Source organism: Dermacentor silvarum, chromosome 7 (assembly GCF_013339745.2).
Source record: "Dermacentor silvarum isolate Dsil-2018 chromosome 7, BIME_Dsil_1.4, whole genome shotgun sequence".
Taxonomy (NCBI): domain Eukaryota; kingdom Metazoa; phylum Arthropoda; class Arachnida; order Ixodida; family Ixodidae; genus Dermacentor; species Dermacentor silvarum.
The window spans coordinates 176,866,454-176,892,349 of record NC_051160.1 but is presented as its reverse complement, the minus strand read 5'-3'; the positions used below and the strand labels follow the sequence as shown (position 1 = coordinate 176,892,349).

Sequence of the window (25,896 nt, the reverse complement as noted above, 5' to 3'; positions counted from 1 at the left end):
ACTCCTGCGGGCCTCGCAAAGATGGAGGAGGTGATTGTCTACTGCGGGAATGTCTTCCGTGGTCTGTAGGATTGTGACACTTTGAATTTCTGGCAGTGAGTTGTTTCGCCCATTCTCTGTACCCACCCGCTCCCAAAACAGAGGGGATTGCATGAGAGCGAAAACCTGTCCAATTTCCACGTTGTGCGGGCTACTTTAGCGGAAATAGTGATTTCGAGGAGACAGTGATTGCTACCGTGTGTCTCGTCTAAGTTTCCCATGTTGTATGAGATATGTTTTTAACCAAGGTTAGATTCGGGCATATATCCCGGTTCACAGAATTTCCAACTCTAGTGGGTTGCATCGGGTCTGTAAGGAGCGATAGACGCAGAGTGGAGATGAGTTCTGCCAATTTGCGATCTTTGCGGATATCGCGAGTGTAGCCCCAGTGGTAGCTGGGGGCATTGAAATCACCCACGATCACTAGTGGATGCTTATCCGCCTCCCTTATTGCTTTATAGAGATTTCGTTGAATACGCTTCCAGATCCCAAATACGCTTCGCTTGCACTTGGGCGAACTGTAAACATTAAGGATGTATACGCTATGGTCTCGTCCTTTATTAAGTAGGATGCTCACCATCGTGTATTCATGTCCCTCCGAGAGGTCGAGGTCTATCTGACGAGTGGTACACTCCTTATGGACGAGAATACAGGTGGACGTACCCCCCTGAAATGAGTTGTATCCAGGCAGTTTCGCCTGCAGTCCGGTTTCTTTTAAGGGTATGACCGCCGGCATTGAATTTAGGGTCGGCAGGTAGAGATGGAAATTGGACCTCTTTTTCCCATCTCGAAAGCCCCTGCAATTCCATTGGAGAATCTCTAATGTCGCTTCTTTGGACCGTTTATGATTAACTTTAGAAATGCCTGCCATCATGAATTTATTGTTGAGGGGGTGGCATCATCACCACTGGGACTTGGCTGGGAGCCTGAGTAGGCAAGGAAGTCTCGATCCAATGTGCATGGGTTGCTCCATAGCGCCCTCGGATTCAGAGTTTGCCGGGTTACGATGAACAATTTTCCGTCAACGTTGTTCCGGCATCTTAATGCTAGCTTTGATTTCCTCCAATTGTGGAGTGGGCCAATTTTAGACGGTCTAAAGTATGCTGGCCGTGAATATTGGAACGAGACTCTGCTTCAGGTCCTGAATCGCCGCCTGGACTGCAAGGTTTACCTGTTGTAGAATAATGTGTACCACCATGAGTTTGTTTTGTTCCATTATCATTTTGTTCTGTTCCTCAAATTATGTTGCCAGCGTGCTAAGACGTGTCTCTATGTCCTCCGAGTTTGCTAAGACGGTTTAGGTTTTCGAGACGCTAGTATAACCTGATAGATCCGACCCAGGCTCTCCTGTTCCTCGTCCGAGCTGGCCGAGGCCTGCATAGACTCCGGCTCCGTTCGTGTTGGAGCCGGCGTCGCTTTAAGCGCCTGGTGTTCGGGTCCAGAGTGGCAATCCGTTTCTGCATAATTTCTAGCTGTTTGCTGATTTCGATTTCGGAAGGGGAGGGGGAGGTGGTAGCGGGAGGCTCAGAGGCGGCCCCTGCCCAACTGCTCACCTTTTGTTGCGCGCTTACCAGCGGGGGGAAATCCCCAGCCTGGAAGGTAGGCGGCTTTGACATCGGCCCGGCCTGTAATTGCTCGGTTTGGGCTGTCGAGTTTTGCGTTCCGTGGAATCCTGTGGTTTCTTTACGCCAGTCGCGGGAGATGTTGGTCCCCCTTGCTTGTGGTGTCCCGGTTGTCCCTGTTTCAGCTAGGGTGGAGTGGGCGTCCACGCCTTCCTGAATTTTCCCACACACTCCGCAGAGCCAGTGAAGTAGTTTCCACCACAAATGAGACACTTGGGTTGACAGTTGTGCTCCGTTGGGCCGTCCGGGGTGATCGTCCGGGCACGCATCCGCTCTGTGGCCCAGCGTGCCACACCGGTAGCATGCCGGCACCGTTTTCTTGTAGTAACGCACTGGCACGTTTTCGGAGCAGTACGGAATGAATCTTGGAACGCGACGTCCCTTGAAGGTCACCACTGCAACGTTAGATGTTCCTAGTTTCCACACGTACAGGATTTCGCCGTCGATCCATTCCAGCTTGTGCCGAAGGAATTCCTAGGTTTCGGTGTCTGCAACGGTGATGACGCCTTTGCAGGTTTCTCCAGTCGATTTTAAATGTCCGTGAAACGGCATTTGGCGGTCCCCGATTGTCAGCGTAACGTCCCCGATAAGCTTCGAGGCCAGGGCTTCTGTCTTCACTCCGACAACAACGATATTTTGATCCCATACCGGCCACGCGGAGACACACGCGTTCGCGGTACTACCGGTGAGGCCTTGCACTGAGGTGCCGATCCGGCCTGGGCCGAACGCAGCGCGGAGATACATGTTAATTCTTGGCTTGAGCACAATCACCAACTCATCTGGCCGGATCCAAGGTGTTTGTGTTGGCATATGCAGCGTCAGCTGCCCTGCTCGCCTTAGAGAGTCGGAGGCGGCGCCAGCTGCGGGAGCCAATCCTATTTTGCGAGCCTGTTGCTGGGCGGCTGCCGCTGAGCCCGCTGGCTTCATCTTTGCGAGCTTCTTTTGCATTTGGCGAACCATGATCTCAAAACATTCATTTGACACGTATAGATGTTTATCTTTCACCGGTGGCCGCTTTCCACCGGCTAACAAGTGTTAAACGTTATCGCTCGGCACAGGACGCGCCTGCATCGGAAGCTTCTGGAACGTTATCGATGCTTCTATCCTTCGTCTGTGGTCACCGACACTCATGTAATCTGATCGCATGAGCGACGCGAATTGTCTAGAACTTTCTGGAAGACACGCGGGCATCAGGGATTAATCTGGAACATTCGGTGACTCAGGTATAAAAGCCGACGCGTTTCGCCGCTGATGAGATTTTTCGACGACCGCCGACTGTGATCGCCGCTTTCGTTGTGCTTTGAGTGTAGCTTGCTTTTGTGGGCACAGGTTCGCCCAATAAAGAATCAGTTTCGTCATACACAGTTTTACGACTGTTTCCTTCAGCGTCACTACTACGTGACATCTGGTGGAGGTGCTAGAGCGTTCATGCAGCGAACGCCCCCGCAAAGCCGTGATCCAAGCCCGAAACCGGAGGACAGCGCCAACGTCGCCAAGGACCAGCGAGCTAGCCGTAGGCAGCAAGGACTTCTGCCGGAGTACGGACTTCTTCCCGAGAAGACCACAGCTACCAGAGGAAGACGGACATTTGGCGCACCCCCGACCACCGCCCGCTCTGCTATCACTGCGGGGAAGCCGGCCATGTCTACCGCCGATGCCCATACCGCGAGATGGGCCTACGAGGGTTCGCCGTCAACGCGCCACGTCCACAGGTTGGCGAGCGACCACGCGACATCGCCGACTACCTCGCCGGAGCCCAGTGGCAACCACGACGACCCTCACGCTCGCCGTCACCAGGACGTTACCTCTCGCCGCAGCGTCGACCATACACTGGCCCAGCCCGGGGCCGGTCCGTGAGCCCCTATCCGGGAAACTAAAGGCAGCAACCGATGGAGGTGCGGTTGCTGTACGACGCAATTCCGAACATCCTCCGCCGCCGACGAAGAAGATTCGCGAATGTTCACGACGAGATATCAGCACGCCGCCTGGAAAGAGCCTTCACGACAACACTTCGCCGCCGAAAGAAGACCTGCCGACGCGACGTAGCAGCAGCGGAGCAAGCCGACGCAGCCGTGATCAGACGCCACGACTTAACCGCAACGCCGACCGACTTAGACGTGCTAATCGATGGTCATAACGTCACCGCTCTCGTCGACACTGGAGCCGACTATTCCGTCGTCAGTGGCCCGTTTGCCGCCAAGTTGAAGAAGGTGAAAACAGCCTGGCAAGGACCCGATATCCGGATAGCGGGAGGCCACCTAATAACGCCGACTGGAATCTGCACAGCGCGAGTCACGGTAAACAACCGCACTTACCCGGTGAGCCTCGTAATCCTGCAGCACTGCTCCAGGGATGCCATCCTAGGCATGGACTTTCTAAATCAACACGGTGCAGTCATCGACTTAAGGTCCAAGTCGGTAACGCTTTCAACGCACAACGCGATACCACCGGATACAAGCATAAGTTACCATGCCTTGAATGTGCTTGAAGAACAAGTCACCGTTCCGCCTCGCTCCAGCGTAATGATTTCCGTCGGTACCGAAGTGCCTGCAGACGTGGAGGGCATCATCGAGGGCGATCATCACTTACTGCTCGACCGTGAAATTTGCGTCGCTAGAGGCATAGCTGAGCTACGTGCAGGGAAAGCAACGGTGATGCTCACGAACTTCAGCCCCGAATACAAGCACATTAACAAAGGCACCACGGTCGCCTACATCGACGAAATAGTACAAGCCAGCAGTGCTTTCGCCTTCACGGATTCCAGTGCACCCGCAACGACGACTATAATACCTGAACCAACTTTCAAAATCAATCAGAACCTTCCCAGGCATAAGAAAGAACAACTAAAAGCTCTGCTCCTGCAATACAAGGATTGCTTCTCGTCGTCGTCAAAAGTTCGACAAACCCCTGTCGCCAAGCACCGCATCATAACCGACGAAAATGTTCGCCCACTGCGTCAGAGCCCGTACCGAGTTTCGGCGCGCGAACGCGAGGCCACAAGGCAACAAGTCGACGAAATGCTACGCGACGACATCATCCAGCCGTCCAAGAGTCCGTGGGCGTCCCCCGTGGTGTTAGTGAAGAAGAAGGATGGAACCCTACGTTTCTGCGTCGATTATCGTCGCCTCAACAAGATCACGAAGAAGGACGTATACCCCCTCCCACGTATTGACGACGCCGTGGATCGACTCTACAACGCAAAGTATTTTTCGTCGATGGACCTCAAAACCGGCTACTGGCAAATCGAAGTCGACGAGAAGTACCGGGAGAAAACTGCCTTTATAACACCAGACGGACTGTTCGAGTTCAAGGTCATGCCGTTTGGTCTTTGCTCGGCACCTGCGATTTTCCAACGCGTCATGGATACAGTACTGGCAGGCTTGAAGTGGCAGATTTGCCTCGTCTATTTGGACGACGTCGTTGTGTTTGCCTCAAGCTTCGAAGAACACCTGCGGCGCCTTGAAACAGTTCTTCAAGCAATCAAAACCTCCGGACTCACGTTGAAGCCGAAAAGTGCCGCTTCGCATATGAGGAGCTCTTGTTTTTGAGCCACGTCATCAACAAGTCTGGAGTGCGCCCCGACCCTCAGAAAACTGCGGCCATCTCCAACTTTCCTCCGCCAGCTGACAAGAAGGCAGGGCGTAGATTTCTTGGACTGTGCGCCTAAAACAGGCGCTTCGTCAAGAATTTTTCACCGATCGCTGAGCCACTGACGTATCTCACGAAGGCCGACGTCGAGTTCAAGTGGGAGACTCCGCAAGTCGAAGCATTCGAAGAACTGAAGCGACGCCTGCAATCGCCGCCAATACTTGCGCATGTCGACGAAAACGCCGATACCGAAGTCCACACCGACGCAAGCAGCGTAGGACTCGGCGCCGTGCTTGTGCAGAGGACTGACGGACTAGAAAGGGTTGTAAGTTACGCTAGCCGGTCGCTATCGAAGGCGGAAGCAAGAAAAGGAGTGCCTCGCCATCATCTGGGCTACATCAAAGTTTCGCCCCTACCTCTATGGCAGGCCCTTTAAAGTTGTGAGCGACCACCACGCCTTGTGTTGGCTAGCTAACTTGAAGGATCCTTCAGGTCGCCTCGCACGATGGAGCCTGAGACTTCAAGCATTCGACATCACCGTCGTTTACAAGTCCGGGCGAAAGCACTCTGAGCACTCTGTCTCGCGCCCCCGTCGAACCGCCGCCACAAGACGACCAGGATGAGGACACTTTCTTGGGACCCATCAGTGCCGACGAATTCGCCGAACAACAGCGAGCCGACCCGGAACAAAGGAGCCTTGTAGACTACCTGGAAGGCAAGACCGTCATTGTGCCGAAGGTGTTCAGGCGAGGATTGGCGTCGTTTTTCTTGCAAAACGACATTCTCCTAAAGAAGAACTTCTCGCCTCTCCGAGCCAACTACCTCCTCGTGGTACCCTCAGCATTGCGTCCAGAGGTTCTGCAAGCTCTCCATGACGACCCAACGGCTGGACATCTCGGTTTTTCCCGCACTCTCGCGAGGATACAAGAAAAATACTACTGGCCTCGCCTCTCTGCCGACGTCGCCCATTACGTAAAGACATGCCGAGACTGTCAGCGACGCAAAACACCGCCGACAAGGCCAGCCGGACTTCTACAGCCAATAGAGCCACCTCGCCGACCGTTCCAGCAGATCGGGATGGACTTACTCGGGCCTTTTCCGACGTCGACGTCCGGGAATAAATGGATCGTCGTCGCTACGGACTACCTCACCCGCTACTCCGAAACAAAAGCCTTGCCCAAAGGCAGTGCCGCCGAGGTAGCCCGTTTCTTCGTTGAGAACATCCTCCTGCGTCACGGTGCCCCAGAAGTCCTCATCACCGACAGAGGCACGGCCTTTACGGCAGAACTAACTCAAGCCATCCTGCGGTACAGCCAGACAAGCCATCGCCGCACCACCGCCTACCACCCGCAGACGAATGGCCTCACCGAGCGCCTAAATAAGACCATCGCCGACATGCTGGCAATGTACGTCGACGTCGAACACAAGACGTGGGATGCCATCCTTCCGTACGTGACCTTCGCATACAACACGGCCGTGCAAGAAACGACGCACATGGCGCCGTTCAACCTGGTCTACGGAAGGAACCCGGCAACGACGCTTGACGTCATGCTACCGGACGTCGCTGACGAAGAAAATCTCGACGTTACCACTTATTTGCAGCGTGCCGAAGAAGGTCGACAGCTCGCCCGCCTGCGCATCAAGAACCAGCAGAGCACCGACAGCCGACACTACAATCTTCGATGACGCTACGTCGAGTACCAGCCCGGCGACCGTGTTTGGGTCTGGACTCCGATTCGCCGACGAGGACTTAGCGAGAAACTGTTGCGTCGCTATTTCGGACCATATAAGATAATCCGACGTATTGGCGCACTGGACTATGAGGTCGTGCCAGACGGCATTTCGCAATCACAGCGGCGCCGGGCACGACCTGAAGTCATCCATGTGGTGCGTCTTAAGCCTTACTACGCCCGCTGACGACGTTAGGTACTTTGTTACTTTGTTTTTTTTTTGTTTGTTTATTACGCGTGCTTTTGTTTGCGCTTTCGTGTTTGTAGCATCGGGACGATGCTTTTTAAGGGGAGGGTATTGACACGTATACATGTTTATCTTTCACCGGTGGCCGCTTTCCACCGGCTAACAAGTGTTAAACGTTATCGCTCGGCACAGGACGCGCCTGCATCGGAAGCTTCTCGAACGTTATCGATGCTTCTATCCTTCGTCTGTGGTCACCGACACTCATGTAATCTGATCGCATGAGCGACGCGAATTGTCTAGAACTTTCTGGAAGACACGCGGGCATCAGGCATTAATCTGGAACCTTCGGTGACTCAGGTATAAAAGCCGACGCGTTTCGCCGCTGATGAGATTTTTCGACGACCGCCGACTGTGATCGCCACTTTCGTTGTGCTTTGAGTGTAGCTTGCTTTTGTGGGCACAGGTTCGCCCAATAAAGAATCAGTTTCGTCATACACAGTTTTACGACTGTTTCCTTCAGCGTCACTACTACGTGACAATATTCTCCGGGGATATGGTCTCGCCGTGCGTCTGTGGCCTCGAGTTCCATTCACTGCGTCGTCCTGGGGTCATTGCCTGCCTTCGCGGCCAGCGCCATGGCTGGGGAGCCTCGGCGTTCGCCCCGCCAGCGTTAGGCGTAGCCGGTCTCGTGCGTGGCGCGAGCTTCAACCAGTCGTAAATTGCCAAAAAAAGGCCCACAGGAACAAATATGGCATCCAGGGGTTCCTGGCGACTTCGCGGAAACGCTGAGACCAGTTTCGGGTGGAGGTAGGGCAAATTTCCGCGACACTCATCGATTTCCGACGGAGCCGACGTGGCATGCGTCCGACCGCCGCGTCCTGACAGACACGTCTCCACTTTCGGGCGGTTGCGCCGAAGGTTAGGGGAGATCCCCTAGAGCGTTCGGAGTGAGCGGATGTGCGTCGCTTGAGCTCCGCCGAACATATGCTCTCACTGACCGGATTACCTCGAGATCGTCACCGACATTGCGTCGGACCACCAAGAACTCACGATCGGCAACACCCGGACATCTTTCCCGAGCCGGTAGGACATTTTTTATTTTTTTTTATCGGCTCGAGAAGATCCGAAGCGGGCGTTGGCCCGCTAGGCCTAAGGGTGGACCTAGTTCGCGTCGGCGAGTACGGGCCACCAGGTCTGGCGACGCGGCACCCTCCACCACCAATATGGACGCTCCCATCACGCTGATTGCCGGCACGACCACCACCCCATGCCTGCAACCTGCGGTCAACCCCTCCGAGCCCCTGGGCCCCACGGACATCCTCGACCTCGACGAGCTCACCTCGGCAAGCGACGACGAGGCCCCAGTACTTCAGCCCACCTCGTCTGCACCGTGGGGGCCGGTGACTGACACCGATGCGAACTGGAAACTGGCGATTTCCCGTCGTCAACGCCAACGCCAGAAAAAGTTCGACCAAGCTCGGGCGGAAACAACGCAGGCAGCCGGTCCTGCAAGCGTTCCTCCCAGCCACACCGTCGCCGGGGCTGCCTCGGCGGAGAACGCTCCCGCTGCGTCGAAAGACGCGGCCTGCGCTGCGTCGGCGCGAACAACACAACATGTGAAGGAGCCACGCCAGTTACGACGGAAGCTGCCGCCGCTCCCACGCACAGACCTAAAAATCATCATGCGGCCGAAAAAGGGTCTGGCCATTCGGAACTTCACGACACACCAAATCTCCCGAGCCATTGTGGTGGCAGGCGATTCTCAACAACATTGCACAGGTGACCACTTCATCATCCGCACCCGCCCCGGATCGAACATTATTATTGCCAGCACGCCACATGTTGACACCGCCCAAGTTCTCCGCCGGATCACCACCCTGACACTGGGGGAGGGGAATACCCACGAATTCAACACTTACGTGGCGGCCCCCGAAGACACGTTGCGTGGAGTCATCCATGCCATAGACCCCGGCACTACTCCTGAAGAACTCACTGCCAACCTCCGCGTGCGCACGCAGGGGGTGAGAGTGCACAGTGCGCGGATGCTTGGTGCTACTAAATCCGCTTTGATCACCTTCGAGGGCCCCCTCATCCCCCGCTATGTACTGTATTACGGTGGGGAGGTAGCCTGCCACCCTTACAAGCCGACGCGGCAAGCCTGCCAAGTCTGCCTACAACCGGGGCACCGATCAGACGTGTGTCCTACGCCGAACGCTCGAGTGTGTCGGCAGTGCGGGACCCTCGACCCTGTGGATGGTCACCCCTGTGCTCCCAAATGCCAAGTATGTGGGGAAGGCCACCTGACGGGTGCCAAAGAGTGCTCACAGAGACTGAAGACCCTGCGGCCGCGGCCCACCCCACCCACCCAACCCCGTTGGCGCAACCCTCAGCGCAACCCACCCAATACCAAACGCAGGTGGTTCAGCAAGGAGGGGGAGACTTCGCGCAGCCTCTCTCACTCGCGGTCGCAGTCTTTCCCTCCTCTACCCCCTGCAGGACCTGGCCAGCAGCAACAGCCGCAGAACCAGGACCGGAAGACCAAAGGGCAACAGCAGCAACCCACACGCCAGCAGCCCCAGCAGGCCTCTCGCAAGTCTGCCGAGAAGCACAATTTCACTTCTTCAGCCGGCACTGATACCAAGGTGAGCTGGCCAGCAGTAGGGGCGACACCCATCGCTCCGCCCAACACTCAGTCCCCCGCGTACGAACACCTTCTCGCAGAAAATTTCAAGCTCAAACAGGAGCTGGCTGCCGTCAAGGCGCGTCAAGCTAAGGACAGCGCTCAACTCCACGCCCTAATAGCGCGCATTGGATCGCCACCGGAATCCACCGAATGCCACTCACAAAACAACCCCAACAGACACGCAACCCCTAAGATTCCGCCCTCGCTTCCCACCCCGACGGACTCCGCAGTCACACGCGAAGAGATACGCGAAATGCTGTCTGCGCTCTCCCAACAACTCTCCCAACAATTCAGTATCGTCTTCACACAACACCTCACACAGTTCGGAGCCCGCCTTGACTCCCTCGAGACACGCCTCGACACCCAAATTGCCGAAACAGGCGGTAATATACGAAGGAAGAGGGCCACCCGCAGCTCCCGCACCACGGAAGACCAAGTCCCTCTCAGAGTAAGCTTGGAATCGCTTGCCCCTGAACACTACTCTACACCGGCGTTGACACACGCTGACCTCGGCCTCACATCGGCCTCGCAAGCCAACACTCCGACAACCACACCTCCCCACAACACGAATTAACCATGGGCAGTACAACCCCACCCATTGGCGAACCATTAGAAATCTGGCAATGGAACTGCCGCGGCTTCCGCAAAAAGCGGAGCCTCCTCCAACAATACATTAACACACACCTTGCTCAACCAGATGTCATAGCGCTACAGGAACCTGGCACATCACCCATACTCCCAGGCTATGAGTCCTACGATAGCCCGACAGAAGGCAGAGCGGCCGTCCTGATTAACAAAGCATTAACTGCAATTGGTCTTGACAACATCCCAGACACCAACATCGACCATGTGATAGTGGAGCTAGTTCTCAGGCGCAAAAAGAAGGCCGAGAGGCGAAGCATCATAATCGTCAATGTATATAGTCCCCCGAAACAAAAATCCACCGACTTCCACGCTCTTGTTCAGGGTGCCTGCAAATTAGCCCAGGGGAAGGAACTCGTACTCCTCGGGGACTTCAATGCTCTCGACGAACGCTGGGGATACAATCGTTCGGATGTCAAAGGCAAACAACTTGCAGCTGCCACCGAAAAATTCCAACTCGAACTGCTTACGGATCCAGCAAACCCTACCCGGATCGGCAACAGCGTATGCAGGGACACTTGTCCCGATCTCACCTTCGCCCGTGGTAGTGCAAACTATAATTGGGACAACTTGCAGGAATCCTTGGGTAGTGACCACTGCATTCTCCGTACACAAATTACGGAGAGTGCGATGCGTCGCTCCATTGGACAAGCCCGCATCACAAACTGCGACGTCTTCCGTCGCGAGAGCGAGAATTCAATTGGCAACCTTGCAAACCTCACTGACTGGTGCGAGCAAATTAAAGAAATTCGGGACCGTTGCACCACCCTCATGAAAAGAACATCTCAACTCCCAGAAGTGGACGGCCATCTTCTGCACCTGTGGGAAGCCAGAAGAAGCCTCATCCGCAGATGGAAGACCCGAAAACATAACCGACGTCTCAAGCTCAAGATCGCATCTCTCACCCTCGAGGCTGAGCAGTATGCTGAGCAACTGGCACGAATTAACTGGGCCCAGTTCAGCGACTCGCTTCGAGGCTCACTGGGTACGGCCCGCACGTGGCACGTTCTACGAGCCTTGATTGATCCTACTCGAACAAAAAATGAGACAAACAAATCAGTCCAGCGTCTCATACACGCCTTTGAAGGCACGGACGACGAGCTGCTTGCTCAAGTACAGCGCAAATGCTATGGTGATTATCACCCGCCTCCCTATCGGGCGAGGTATCAAGGTTATGCAAACCACACCCTGGACCGGCCGATAACGTTGGACGAAGTTAATGCTGCCATTCGCAGCAGCACCCGCAACACAGCAGCGGGGGCGGATAAAATCACGTACTCTCTTATCAGGAATCTCGACGACACCGCCGTACAAGAAGTCACGAACTTCCTAAACGACCATTGGCAATGTGGCACGCTCCCCCCCGAGTGGAAGCACGCAGAGGTGATGATGATACCGAAGCCGGGTAAGAAGCTCCAGATCGAGAACCTTCGACCAATATCACTCACTTCCTGCCTCGGCAAAGTCTTCGAACGCGTCATCACTAGCCGCCTGCAAAACTATCTCGAGGACAATGACCTTCTCCCGCATTCAATGTACGGATTCCGGGCACATCTTTCAACCCAGGATGTACTGCTTCAACTAAAGGAAGATGTCATTGACACTGCCCCAAAGCAAGGAGAAAATATCATTCTGGCCTTGGACATCAAGGGCGCCTTTGATAATGTGAGCCATCAAGCCATTCTCGACGGCCTCGCTGCCCTTCACTGCGGACAGCGCACCTACAGTTATGTTCAGGCATTCCTGTTGGACCGCACCGCCACGGTCGGTCTCGGTTCAATCCGCTCAAACATCATCAAGGTTCCGAACAAGGGCACCCCACAGGGCTCAGTGATCTCCCCGCTACTGTTCAACGTAGCCATGGTTGGTCTTGCGCACGAACTCCATCGCATTGATGGCATCCATCACGCAATGTACGCGGATGACATCACAATCTGGGCTACGCGGGGGTCCCTTGGAGAAAAAGAACATAACTTGCAGAAAGCAGCCACCTGCGTCGAACAATACGTACAGGCACGTGGCCTGACCTGTGCAACCGAGAAGTCTGAGCTCCTAAGAATCTGGCAACACAAGCCCCCCAAATCGGCGCAGAAGGACCCAGGCTACAGCCTGCGCGTCGTTGTCGCCGGCCAACAAATCCCAGAGAAAACCACCATCCGTATATTGGGTATGTGGATCCAGTCAAACCGCCATGTGAATCACACCCTCACTATCCTCCGCACTACCACGCTGCAGGTTGCCCGAATGATATCCCGGGTCGCCACTCGTCACCATGGTATGCGCGAAGAGGACACTCTGAAACTCATACGCAACCTCGTGGTTAGTAGGATAACATACAGTTTGCCCTATCAACGACTTACCAAAGGCGAACAGGACCAAGTGGAAGCCATGCTCCGGAAGGCCTATAAGGCGGCACTCAAGCTACCCCAGGGCACTCCCACGAGCAAGCTCCTCGCACTGGGTCTGCACAACACCTATGCAGAACTTTGCGAAGCGCAGCTCGCCACGCAGCTGCAGCGACTTGCACAAACACCAACAGGCTGCGCATTACTCCGACGCCTCGGTTATACCGGCCAGCTCCATGAAGCAGCTCGCCGCAAGCCCATTCCAGACCACCTTCGCACCACCTATAAGGTCGCCCCAATCCCCCGTAATATGGACCCCCGACTACATCAGGGACGGCGGGAAGCCAGAGTGGAAGCTCTCGAACGAGAGTACGGGCACAAGAACACCACATACTATGTTGACGCTGCCAACTACGACCGCACGAACACCAAGGCAGTAACCACAGTTCTGGACAACACACTCCAAGAACTGACCAGCGCCTCCATACGATGCCACAATATCACCGAAGCCGAAGAAACAGCTATTGCGCTCGCTCTTGCCCATGGCTACAGACATAGACGATCGCTCACAGTTCTTACAGACTCCCAAGCGGCTTGCCGTAACTATCTACAAGGGCGCATCAGCCAGCCTGCCCTCGGTATCATCCTAAGCGCGACAGACACTGGCGAGCATCTCAGTACACACACACACCCAATACGGCATCGGATAATATGGACCCCGGGTCACATGGGGCTGGAGGGAAACCAGGCGGCGGATAGGGTAGCTCGAGGGCACACGAGCCGAGCACCCCCCAAATGCTCCCCTGGGGAACCCGTTCCCGTCCCGTGCGACTACTCGGCCATTCTAAACCACTATAGAGGACTTAGGAAAACCTATTCCCCACCACACCGAACACTAAATAAAGAGGAATCGGTCAGTTGGAGACAAATCCAAACTGGCATGTATCCCAATTTGCATATCCTCAGTAAAATACATCCTACGGCATACCCTTCTCGCTGCCCATGGTGCTCAGATAAAGCAACCTTATATCATGTCACGTGGGCATGTCAGGCTATCACTGCCGTACCCCCCATACAACACCCCACAGCGGAGCGATGGGAAGAGCTGCTGGCCAGCGAGAGCCTGGACGATCAGCTAAGTCTGATTGACCGGGCCCGCAGAACGGCAGCCGCAAGCGGAGCCCTGGACTGAGGGCCCCCCACCGCAAGCCAAGAACCTCCGACCAGCCGGAGTCTCTTCGCAGAAATTTTAAGGACAATAAATAAGTTTTAACCACCACCACCACCGAAGGTTAGGTGATACCAGCACTCGCCGGGACGCGGCTATCGAGATGAGGAACGCTGGCGTGACGAGGAGCGGCGGCGTGACGGGGTTCGACAGCGTGCTGATAGGGTGGCAATCTGCGCTGATAGATGGTCTATCTCGCTGCGAAAGTCGTCGCGAAGTGCCTGCAGATCAGCTGCCGAGAGACGAGAGGCTTTATTTGTTGCGGACGTCGTCACGATCGAAGAAATGGGTGGGGAGGCGACGTCCATCACGGAGTCGGCAAGGTGCGCGAGATTCGCCAGAGATAAACCACCTGTAGCGCGAGCACCATGCGGGCAGTGAAAGGCAGCCGCTGCAAGAACAGTTCTCGGAGTAGGTCTTGATCGAAAGAGGCAGCCTTATCGCCGAGGAGCTGCTGAAGACGGCGCAAAAGCTGTGAAGGCTTGCGGTCGCCTAGTTCTTCAGCTGAGAGTATCTGCTGGAGACGTTGCCTTTCCGGCGATGTAGTACGCTTGAGGAGCTCAGCCGACAAAACGTCATAAGGGTTTGTCTGGGGCGGAGTAAGAATGAGGTCTCGGATTTGCGCGGCAATCTCTGGAGGAAGCGCGGACACAATCTGGTCAAATTTTGAAGTCTGCGATGTTATCCGGGCCATCACGAACTGGCTGTTGACTTGCGCTAGCCAGAGGGAGGCATCAGCTAGCCAGCAGTTAGGAAGGCGGAACGAGAAAGCCGAGACTGCCTGGGACGCTGCGGGGTCGGAGGCGCCGGTGGATTCCATTCTCACAGTAGTCAGCACAAAGTCGCGAAGTTTCCAAAGTCCGTGGTCACCAATATTGTAGATGTAGAGTGCATGTGTTGCCCGCGAAGAAGTTTCTTAAGCACGAGTAAACAAACAACAAACCAAAAAGTTGTCGCAGTTTCACCTAAAAGGCGAAGCATCAATTGCGATAGCAAATTTGTAGTGAGCTATACAGAGTAATGATATTAGCTTTATCAGCTGTATAAACATGGACATGCAACAGCACCGGCAACACGCAGAACTGTTGTCGACGCCGTCGGCGTTTTGCCCGCGTTCGCTCAAAATGCGTGCGGCGTTGGTGACTGTTGCCGGAGCCTCTGATAGGCACTTGGTGCCGCAGCTAAACGTCGCCTCCCTTCCCTCCCCCTCCTCCCCCTCCCCCACGGCCTCTCGCGCGTCGGAAGAAGGCGCGTTTGCTCTACATATATGGTGATTGTAAAGGAGGAAAGAGACGCCTACTTCTGCAGCCCTTAAGGGAGCACGGCGCAGAACGCGCGTTTGTTCTCCGCCGTGCGTTCACTCCCCGTGAAAGCGCGCGCCCATCGCACCCTTTCACCCGCACATACAGCGTTCGGCGCACGGCGACGATTTCATCTTCATTGACGTCATACGGAACCTCACGGCGACGGCGACGGCGACGGCAGAAATCTGTTTTGAGTGTCCATATAATTGCTATCGCAATAAAACTACAACAACAAACACCTACAAACAGAAACTTATTTATATAGAAACGTTGCGAGGCGAGAAGGTGGCAAAGACTTCCGACGCTGCTTGACGAGTGTCCAGCTCTGATCTGGTCAAAAATCTCCGACAAACCGCCAGAGGCACCGGCAATAGCCACAGACGCCGCGCGCGTTCGGCGCGAACGCGGCAAAACGCGGACTGCGTTGACAACAGTTCTGCGCGTTGCTGGTGCTGCTACAACAACATAAGAAGAGAAAAAAGTGTAAAAACCTCAAGTAGTCCAATAAATACAAAGCAAAGTATGACAAGCAATGTACATGAGCTGCATTCCGTCCCCATTGCTGCATGTGCTCCTAAGAGCACATGCGGCCATCCAGAGTACCAAAATTCATGCAGGACTCAAGGAGCAGTCACCTTCTCCATAACCTTGCGTGCCAGGGTGACCGGGTTGCGCACAGTGCGTACAGCGCCCACGGCACCAGCCTTCATGTGTGTGCCCTCCATGATGAGCGCGTCCATCTCCACGCTACCCTCATTCGTCAGTGAGGAGCCAAAGCCTGCAACAACACAATTAGATTTGGGATGCTTTTACTCTTTTTTTAGTTTCAATTTCTTTTTACTTGAAAATGGAAGATCCATTCTTCCTTTAGAGCAACGAAGGCTTTGCGGGGGCTTTCATAAATTTGCATAGACTAAATATATTACCATTTTCAATAACCAAGGAAACGGCTCTACTGCTAAACTGCACCCAACAGATGATCTACACCACCACACAACACAGGCATCTGAACTTGCACTAAGACTTCAATGTACTAATGCATCTAAATTTTCCCCTTCACATGCAAATTAGACATTGGAAACAGCTACCAGATTGAGCAGAGCTGTTGAGTGAGAGCTAAAACTTGAGAAAATATTGTTAGGCAAAGAACGAGTCAATTAAACGCGAAAATATTTACAGATTATATTTACAGCAGCGGTTGTAGCGCTGACCGTTTGGATTCACAGCGCGAGTACAGTGCCTAGAATACACTTCTAGGCACTGTAGCGCGAACCCAGTTCGTTCTTCCTCATCTTTGCTCGAGTGATGGCGCCCGCGGGCCTCGTTCAAACGACACGCCTGTAGCAATGTGTAAGAACTTGCCGCCAAGCCAGAATGTAAACGGTATCAATTCAATTCAATTCTCTTTATTTACCAGAAATACTCTGACTGGACTCATGGGCTAAAAGCTGCAAGAATACAGCTTGTCGGGGCCCAGGAGACCATAATTAATGGCAACGAGTGACAGGTAAACAGATAACAGGTGTTTAAAAGCCTCATACACGAAAATAAACGAGTTATTCAAGCAGATAATACAAATGATTATACATTGAGAACCTGTACTCTTACTTATAGAACCGAAAAAAAAGAAAAAAAAAACAATGCATTTGTGTTGCAATGCAAAACAAACATTAATTCAAGAAACTAACAAAGCAAAATTCTACAACAATACGTAACACTAATTTTATTAACAGAAAGGAATGATAACGCAGCTAATACAAGAACTAACTGCGATAGGACAAAGTAGAGAGTTTTAAAATAGGGGCCCCAAAAGTTTGGGGCCCCAAAGAGCTTTGCGGGTGTTCGCGTTGGGGCATGCAAGAGTGAAGAGTATTATAGGGCTTTTCATTTGCGAATAGCGTCTTGCGCTTGCAGCGACATTACGGTGTCAAAGAAAAACTATTATAAATATTAAAATAAACTATACCATTTTATGACAGGAAGAGTAATTCTGACTTTCGTGGTTTTGCGTTTAATTATAATTGAGCGGTTATTCTATTAGCAGCAAGCGATTTGTTGCGCCTAATTTTGAGTAACCAACTTTACGAGCCTTCACCAGCCAAGCTAATCCACGTTAGGCCTACGAGCCATGAAATCGACAATCGAATTCGGAATCAGCGGCGTCTAATGAATCAATCTTCATTACACACGTTAGTTGAGAGAAAGCGATAACCGCAGTCACTTCTAGCTTACGAACATCACGCGTTACCACGGCTCAAGCCAAGTCTGGTACTCGGAGAGTCATCGCTTCGATGGGTGCCGCCATGTTTGTTGACGCAAAGCTTTTGGCATGTTTGTTGACGCAAAGCGTGCCCAACGCAAAACCCAAACGCAGTTAGTGTCTCGCGCATGCGCAGTGGTGTCGACGCTATTTCTTTGGGGCCCCTATTCTAAAACTGTCTAATAACATCAGTTATATACCGCTGGCCAGTAACAAGAATGAAACAATAATACATAAGGCGTCAGAAACCAGAGTAACCTGTTTTGTAAAACACAGTCCGTTACAAATGAAGACCGTGTTTTGATAGGTAATTTAATGAATAAATAAATTAGTAATTCAGAAATATTTCACATAAAATATTTACTTTGAGTTTGTCTAAGTCATTATGTTTATTTAGAATAGATGGAAGGTTATGTTTCAAAGACTGGTGTTTATAGCAGGTACGAAAACGGGGCATAAGCCACTCTCACGCGTTTCGAGTATTGATATCATGACTGTTACGCTGCAGAAATGCAGTAGTCTGAATGAAGTGTTTCAACGCAAAAGAGCAGATGTAAAGTGAACGCAGGATGCGAAACTCGTACATATCTTGGATTTTAATTAATCTGTGAGTGCGAAAGTGTGTGGAGGTCGGAGATAAATAACCAATGCTGGCAATGCGACGGACAGCTTGCTTCTGTAAAAGCAGTATTCTATTTATATTACGCTGAGTCGCAGTAAGCCAAACCAAACTGCAGTAGTTTATGTGTGATTGAAATAGCGCGTGATACATTCTTTTATTTGTGTTGGAGGAATTTCGCTGCACCGCGATAAAACTCCCGTAGTTAAAGAATGTTGCGTACATAAATTATTTATCCTTATATGAGATGAAAATGTTACACCTTGTGTTCATCAACAATATCGATTTTATGTTCTGCACACATGTTTTGTGTTGCATGTCTTGTTTCTAGGTCTGAAAATTAGTGCCTTCGTTTTTCCGGGGTTAGTTTTAAGTTTATTTGACAGTGACCATGATTTAATGTGACTTAATAATCGATTACACCATTCCGCCAACTCGGCTGCATTTTCGCCAGACAGCAAGAATGTGGCATCGTCAGCATATTTTATAATTTGCACTGTTTTGTAGATACTTACAATGTCACTCATAAAGTCGTTAAAAAAGGGAACCTAATACGCTTCCTTGAGGTACACCTCTACTAACCGGAAATGAAGATGAGCGATAGTTTCCCAGGCACACGCATTGTGAGCTATTTGTTAAATATGATTTAGCTAAAGCCAGAGGAGTGCCCCGAACACCACACATTTCTAGCTTATGCAATAGTATAATATGGTCAAGGGAATCAAAAGCCTAAGTGAAATCCATGAATAAGCCTAATGTATAGAGCTTGTTGTCGATGTTTTCTAAAATGAATTCTTTGAGCCTTAACAGAGCTACCTCCGTAGACCTTCCTGTCCGGACCAAACTGGGCATCACTGATAATATCAGCTTAATTGAAAAAAAATTGAGAACCGGGAATGAAACTTTTTCTCGAAACCTTTAGCAAATACTGGTGTAATAGATATTGGGCGATAGCTTCCCAGCATGTTTTGTCTATACCTCTATACAGAACGGACACCCGAGAACGCTTCAATTGACGTGGAAATTCTCCGGACTGTACTGCTAAATTAAATATATAAACAAGTACAGGGGCAACATGCTCTAAAACAAATTTTATACGTCTTATCTGAAGATTGTCTGTATATAATGCACTACTATTATTAAGACTCATAAATGTTCTGCAAACTTCTGGTTCATCTGTTGGATTAGAAATATGCTTTCAGGTAGTATTAGTCTTGTTAAATGTATTTTCACATGCTGTATTCAACTTGTTAGTATTGCCGTCATTTCACGATAGTGTATATATGTTGAATTAATTAATCTTGCATTGCACTGACTTTCACCCAAAAATGGGTGATTAAAGAACGAAATCAATGAAATCAAGGAGCACTAGTTTAAGTACAGTGGTCTCTGGCGAGTATCGGAAATTAACTGGTAGCAGATTGATGTGGTGGCACGCCTTCCACCCGCGGCAATGGGTCATGGCCAGGCTGTCAATAAGACGTTGCTCTGTGACCACATGTGATCAGAATTGAACCGCTGGCGCTGCCGCATAGGCCAAGAAGACCTTTTCGCGCGGAGAAAACACGAGAGGCCCCAACAATGGCAGATGCAAAAAGTGTTGTGGAACTCCCATATTATTCTAGGCTGACGTTATCCTCCTTGAGAAAAAAAAAGTGGCAACACTGTCTCTTACGTTTTTCGGGATAACTTGATTAATGAAAAAAGCTGCAAACAAAGGTCGTATGTTTTCGTAATCATTACTAACAGATATGCACCAATGCACAATTTATTCTACACGTGCCTACTTCATCTTGTAAGAAGTGGAATACTGCGCTAAAGAACACGAACAACAGAAGTATAAGTGGACAGGACGCGCACAGACTCATAGCTGAATTTTATTGGGTGAAAGATGACATATATACAATGAACAAAAACGACGTCGTCATGCTCAGTGGCCTTACAAAACGCTGCCGCCCCAATCTGGCGTCCAGAAATTAAAGCTTACAATCGGCAAGTACTACGGTTGGATCACGAACGCATACACGTGTTTTCTTTTTTATTTCTGCACGCCAGATTGTGACCGCAGCGTTTTGGATGCCGCTCAGCATGATGACGTCCTTTTTGTGCATTATATATACGTCAGCTTTCAACCAATAAAATTCAGTTTTGAGTCTTAGGTGACCCGTCCTGTCCACATTCTTTACTTCTGCTGTTGTTTAGCGCAGTATCCCCCCTTTATTACGATAGCAATTATATGGACACTTCAACCGGATTTCTGTCGTCGGTGTCACCGTCGCCGCCGCCGTGAGGTTCCGTATAGATAAAATCTGCGCCGCACGCCGTATGCCCGAGCGGAAGCGTGCGGGGGCGCACGCTATCACGGAGAGCGAACGCACTCAATCTCGCATCGCGAAGCGAGCGCTGGAGGGAGCGGGGGGGGGGGGGGGGGGGCGCACTTCTACTCTGCCAACAACCGCGCTCGTCGCTCGCCCGCACCGTCTCTTATCTCCACACGGCTCTGACCTTTATGGGCCGTGCATTCGCCGCTCAGTTTCCGTTGAAGCGATAGACCGTACGTACCTTCGCCCGTTGCTGCGGCGTATGCGCTTGCTGCCAGCGTTTTCACAGTCGTTGTCTGCAGTCATTCAGTGTGATCTATTCATGTTTGTGCGCGCTCACACCACAGTTAGTAATAGTCGGGTGACATTTTCCAACGCACGCTACACATGCGATGCTGCCCGGATCGGCAGTGCAGCGCTACAGGTGTGTGCCTTCGCACGCGCTGCCCACGGGAAGCGCTTCTCATCAACACCACCGTTCCACACGCGCCTTCTCGTGGTCATCGAGTCTCTCTTCATGTCGGTGTCATCAGTGGTGACGACGGCACTGCATCTCACCTAATCGCTGCTGGTTCTTGGTGCAGGTCTCCGATCGTTCAGCTGCACCACGTCCTTCCGTTTCTGCGCATCACTATCTGCGCATCACTGCTTGCTGCCCTCCAGCGACGTGTGTAGATAACATTCGGACGGAAGTTGAACAGTCAGCAGTGCGTGGAACCTGCGACAACTGGCGGCGACGTTTATCAACTTGAAGAAAGCGCATATAAGGACTTGCAAGAGCTGCTAACAGCCACTTTCGGCAGTGGTGACGACGGCACTGCATCTCGCCTAATCGCTGCTGGTTCTTGGTGTAGGTTAGTGCTCGGCAAACTCACAGTATCTTCCGGTTCTTAGACGTATCCGTTGTTGCCACTGCCATAGTTTGTTGTTTGTCTGTTTTTGTAAACATACTTCTTTTAGACTCTTCGGCTTGCTGCCATAGCGTTGTGTGAGTGAAATGGCCAAGGAAATGGCCAAGGTAAAAGAAGATTTTAAGGCAGAAATTAATAAACTCAGAGATGAACTTAAAACGTCGAGAGAAACATTGGAGAGAGACTTGCGAATTGAAATTCGTGAGCTCCGTACAGAGCAAAGAAGCATGACCGAAAGCCTTGAATTCTCACACGGTGTTGTGGCGGAATTAAAGAAGAGTCTCGAAGCAGAAATTGCCAAAAATGCTAAGTTGAAAATCGAAAACGAAGCTTTGCAAACCAGGTGTACAACCCTTGAAAAGCGTGCTTGTGAGCTTGAAAGACGTGTCACGAATCAAGAACAGTACTCCAGAAACTGCAATGTTGGAATTCAAGGTGTCGAAAAACGCAAAAACGAACAGGTCATCGACATTGTTTCACAGATTGGTACTGCTATTGGTGAGCCAATAGCACTTTCCGATATCGAATCCTGCCATCGTGTGCCGACAAGAAATCCTGATAAGGCAAATATTATGGTCTAGTTTAAATCACGCGCGAAACGTGATATAACACTGAGAAAGGCCAAAAAGACAAAGCTCACTAACTTGCAGATTGGGCTTAACAGCTCGAATGCCGTTTTCGTTAATGAGCATTTGTGCCCTACTCTGAAGCGGCTTCTGGGCATGGCTATAAGACGTAAACCTGAACACAAGTGGAAGTCTGTGTGGACATTCGGTGGCAGGATATTTGCAAGGCAATCTGATGACGCAGTCATGATTCAGATCACAGACGAGGCTGGCCTTGACAAAATACGCTAGATTATACGGGTTACATACGTTTATTCCTACTCGGAAACAGAAAACCTCAAAAAATGGATTATCACGAATTTGTCTTGCCACGGCACATTACCCCAGCTAACGCAAATCTTCGTTCTGTTCTGCACATGAATGCATGCTCAGCCTCATCCAAGCATGAAGAAATATGTGATTCTGTAACTGCATTTAGCTTCCAATTTTCCACTATACTAATCACAGAAACATGGTATAGTGATGGATCCGCTATGCTTAATTTACCCGGTTATAATAATTTATTTCTAAATAGGTTTCAACAGCGAGGTGGCGGCGTCGCTATCTATGTTAAAAAAGGACCAACGTATGTCTTAGTACCAGAGTTTTGCGGGGTTACCGATGACTACGAAATACTAACACTGCGGGACAACACAGAGTTCAGAACTGTCGTATACCGTCCACCACGTGGCAATACGCATAGATTTTTTACTTACCTTGAAAGCTTCCTAGATTACATCTCGGTAAACAGTTTTAACCTTATTTGCGGCGGTGACTTCCATATAAATATCTCCGAGAACACACGCGAAACAGCCGCCTTCAAAAATATTCTTAGCTCTACTGGTTTCACTAATTTAATTGATACTGCGACACGCGTGACACTTGCTACCGCGTCAACTCTCGACTTAATAATTACGAACGTCGAAACCAGAGTACTACATGCTGGAACGTTAGCATCAGGTCTAAGCGACCACTGCCCCATATTTGCTGTATTTGATAGCATTATGAGTGACAAAAAACGCGAAGTTGAGCCTCTCGTTGTTCAGCACTTATCTGGAAAAGCCTTGCAGTCGTTCAAACATGAAATAACTAAGTGCGATTTGTCACATGTTATGCGTACAAGAGATGTAAATGAAGCCTATTGCAGATTTCTTGAAACCTTTCTTCACGTGTACGCTAAGCATTTTCCGTTTAAAACTGTTAAACAATCTAAAAAGATAAGGAAGCCATGGCTTACACGCAACCACCTAGTAATGATAAAAAATAAAAATAAACTGTATCATCTATTTCTACGCACACGTTGCCCGTCACAGCTTAAAGAATTCAAGGCACTACGAAATAAGCTAAACAGTGAGCTAAAGCGTGATGAAGTTACTTATTATCATTCACTTTTCTCTGATATCGCTAAGAAACGCCCAGAGGCTGTTTGGAAGGCGATGAACTCGGTCTTGGGTCGCGACAAGAAGCAGATCACTCCAGAAAGTATTACAGTCAATGATCAGCGTGTCACCGGCACAAATCTAGCTGAACAGAATGCTGGCTTGCCTGATTATAACAAGAGACCTACTATCATGTCACATACGAAATTTTTTAATTACAACATCAGTCACAGCTTGTTTTTAGCACCAACCGATGAAGCTGAAATCTTCAAAACCTTCATGAACCTCAATAACAGAAGGGCCTTAGATATAAATGACCTGCAGATAAAGCCAGTAAAATACGTCATTGCATGTATCTCTTCTGTGCTAAAGCATATCTTCAACCTTGCACTAACTTCTGCCGCCTTTCCCGAAGAAATGAAGATAGGAAGGGTATATGTAATACACAAAGGCGGTGATCATCAGTCCATGAAAAACTACAGGCCAATATCCGTTCTCCCAGTTTTTCCCAAAGGCTTAGAAAAAAATCATTTGTACGCGTATAACCGGTTTCTTTTCTAATAAACATATCATATCAGATGCGCAATTCGGCTTTCGAAAGGGAAGGTCGACAGAAACAGCTCTGCTAACAATGAAAGAAATTATAGCGCACAAGATAGAAAACAGATTTTACACGTTAGGCCTGTTTATTGACTTTTCTAAGGCGTTCGATTCTCTCAGTCATGAGATTCTTGCGGACAAGTTGTTCGCATGAGGAATTCGCGGGAAACCCTTGGATTTGTTGAAATCTTACTTAAAAAACCGCCAGCAGAACGTATGTTTGCAGGGTTTCCATTCGCCTTTTCTTCTTCCTATTTCAAGAGGTGTGCCACAAGGGAGCATTCTGGGTCCCCTCTTGTTCAATGTGTACATCAATGACCTCATAAATATTGAAAAATCAGCAAAATTTGTCATATATGCTGACGACAGTAGCATACTATTTTCTGGACCAAACATAAATGATCTGGTATTTCAATGTAATAGCACACTTTCAAAGCTATCCACGTGGTCAAGCCTTAACGAAATAAAGATTAATCCTCTAAAAACTAACATTATTATATTTCGTGCAAGGAGTAAAGTAGTTCCACAGTTAAGCCCTATTGTATATGAAGGTCAGAACATCGCTGTAGTAAACGAACACAAGGTACTCGTCGTTACGTTTTCTGCTCACCTTAGTTGGAACTCGCATGTAGAAGAGCTATGTAGGAAACTGTCATCAACTACTGGAGCATTATCACGATGTCAACGCTTACTCCCCTCGAAGGTAAAACTTCAAGTGTATTACGCACTATTCGCATCCTACATTAACTACTGTAGCCTAGTCTGGGCTACCACAACTAAAGAGAACTTGAATAAAATCTTGCTCTTGCAAAAAAAAGATTCTTCGCCATGTTGAAAACATTTCCAACCTGGCTTCAACTAAAACAGTGTTTCAAGAATACGGTATCATTCGGGTGCAGCACTTATACAAATTTCGGATTTTGCGATCCTTCCTCTTTTCCAACACTTATAAAGAATTCCTTGTAACTATATCAAACCTAACACTTAATGACCCTAATAGGCGTACGCGACATACTTTAACATGGTCTGTTCCTCGTTACCGGACAACCTACAACTTACAGGCACTCCACTTCAATTTACCATCCATTTTAAATGAATTTCCTGAACTAACTACTGCTACACACCGGCAGCTATGTCAGTTCTTCGCATCAATGTTGTAAACAGCTGTCACATATTATTCTTTGGAATGACGTGCATGTGTCGTGTTTGCGTGGTCTTTTTGCCTATCCTGTACTTATTGCATTGTGGTTGTGGTCTTGTCATCGTTGCGCGATGTCTGTTATCAGTGCTCTTTTTTTGTGAAACCTGTTAAATGAACAGGATTTTATTTTGATTTTCTTGCAGTCAAAAGTTCTTATGCGATTATGTTTATCCTGTATTAAACATTTGATGCAAATCCTACTTTAACTGTGTATGTTAACTTCAAGTGATCCTTACGTAAACTTTGTATACTCTACATTCGTAGGCATGTTACAATTGTGATCCTATATGCATATATGTGCTGTGAACGTTGTATGCTGCCGATGTAAGGGTCTTCAGGGACTCAGTCAAGCTGCCTAGAGCAGCTTTTAGCCCTGAAGACCATCCAGAATTTTCTGGTGAAATAAACTTTGATTGAAATGTAAGGGCAGCAAGGTGAAAAGTCTTCTGAAAAGTCTTAAAATATATTCCATATGGCTCCCACAAAAGCCACGACCAGAGTGCTTTCTCATAATTTATGGTGCTCAATTTGATCTATTGTTAAAGGAAACAGTTGTGTTTAGTACATCTCGACAAAATAAATCTGCCTAACTGATAGGCTGTACCTCCATCCACACCAGTGGACTTTTGTTT

At 50.1% G+C, this 25,896-nt stretch overlaps 1 protein-coding gene across 2 annotated transcripts in view; it reads right to left on the bottom strand.

Moving 5' to 3' along the window:
• Positions 1–25,896, bottom strand: part of LOC119458717 (isoaspartyl peptidase/L-asparaginase) — a 221,336-nt gene that overhangs the window by 42,275 nt on the left and 153,165 nt on the right. For both annotated transcript variants that reach the window (XM_037720573.2, XM_049671392.1), the window contains exon 4: positions 16,004–16,146. In XM_037720573.2, the coding sequence (XP_037576501.1) occupies positions 16,004–16,146 (143 nt within the window). The remainder of the gene's footprint in view (positions 1–16,003; positions 16,147–25,896) is intronic.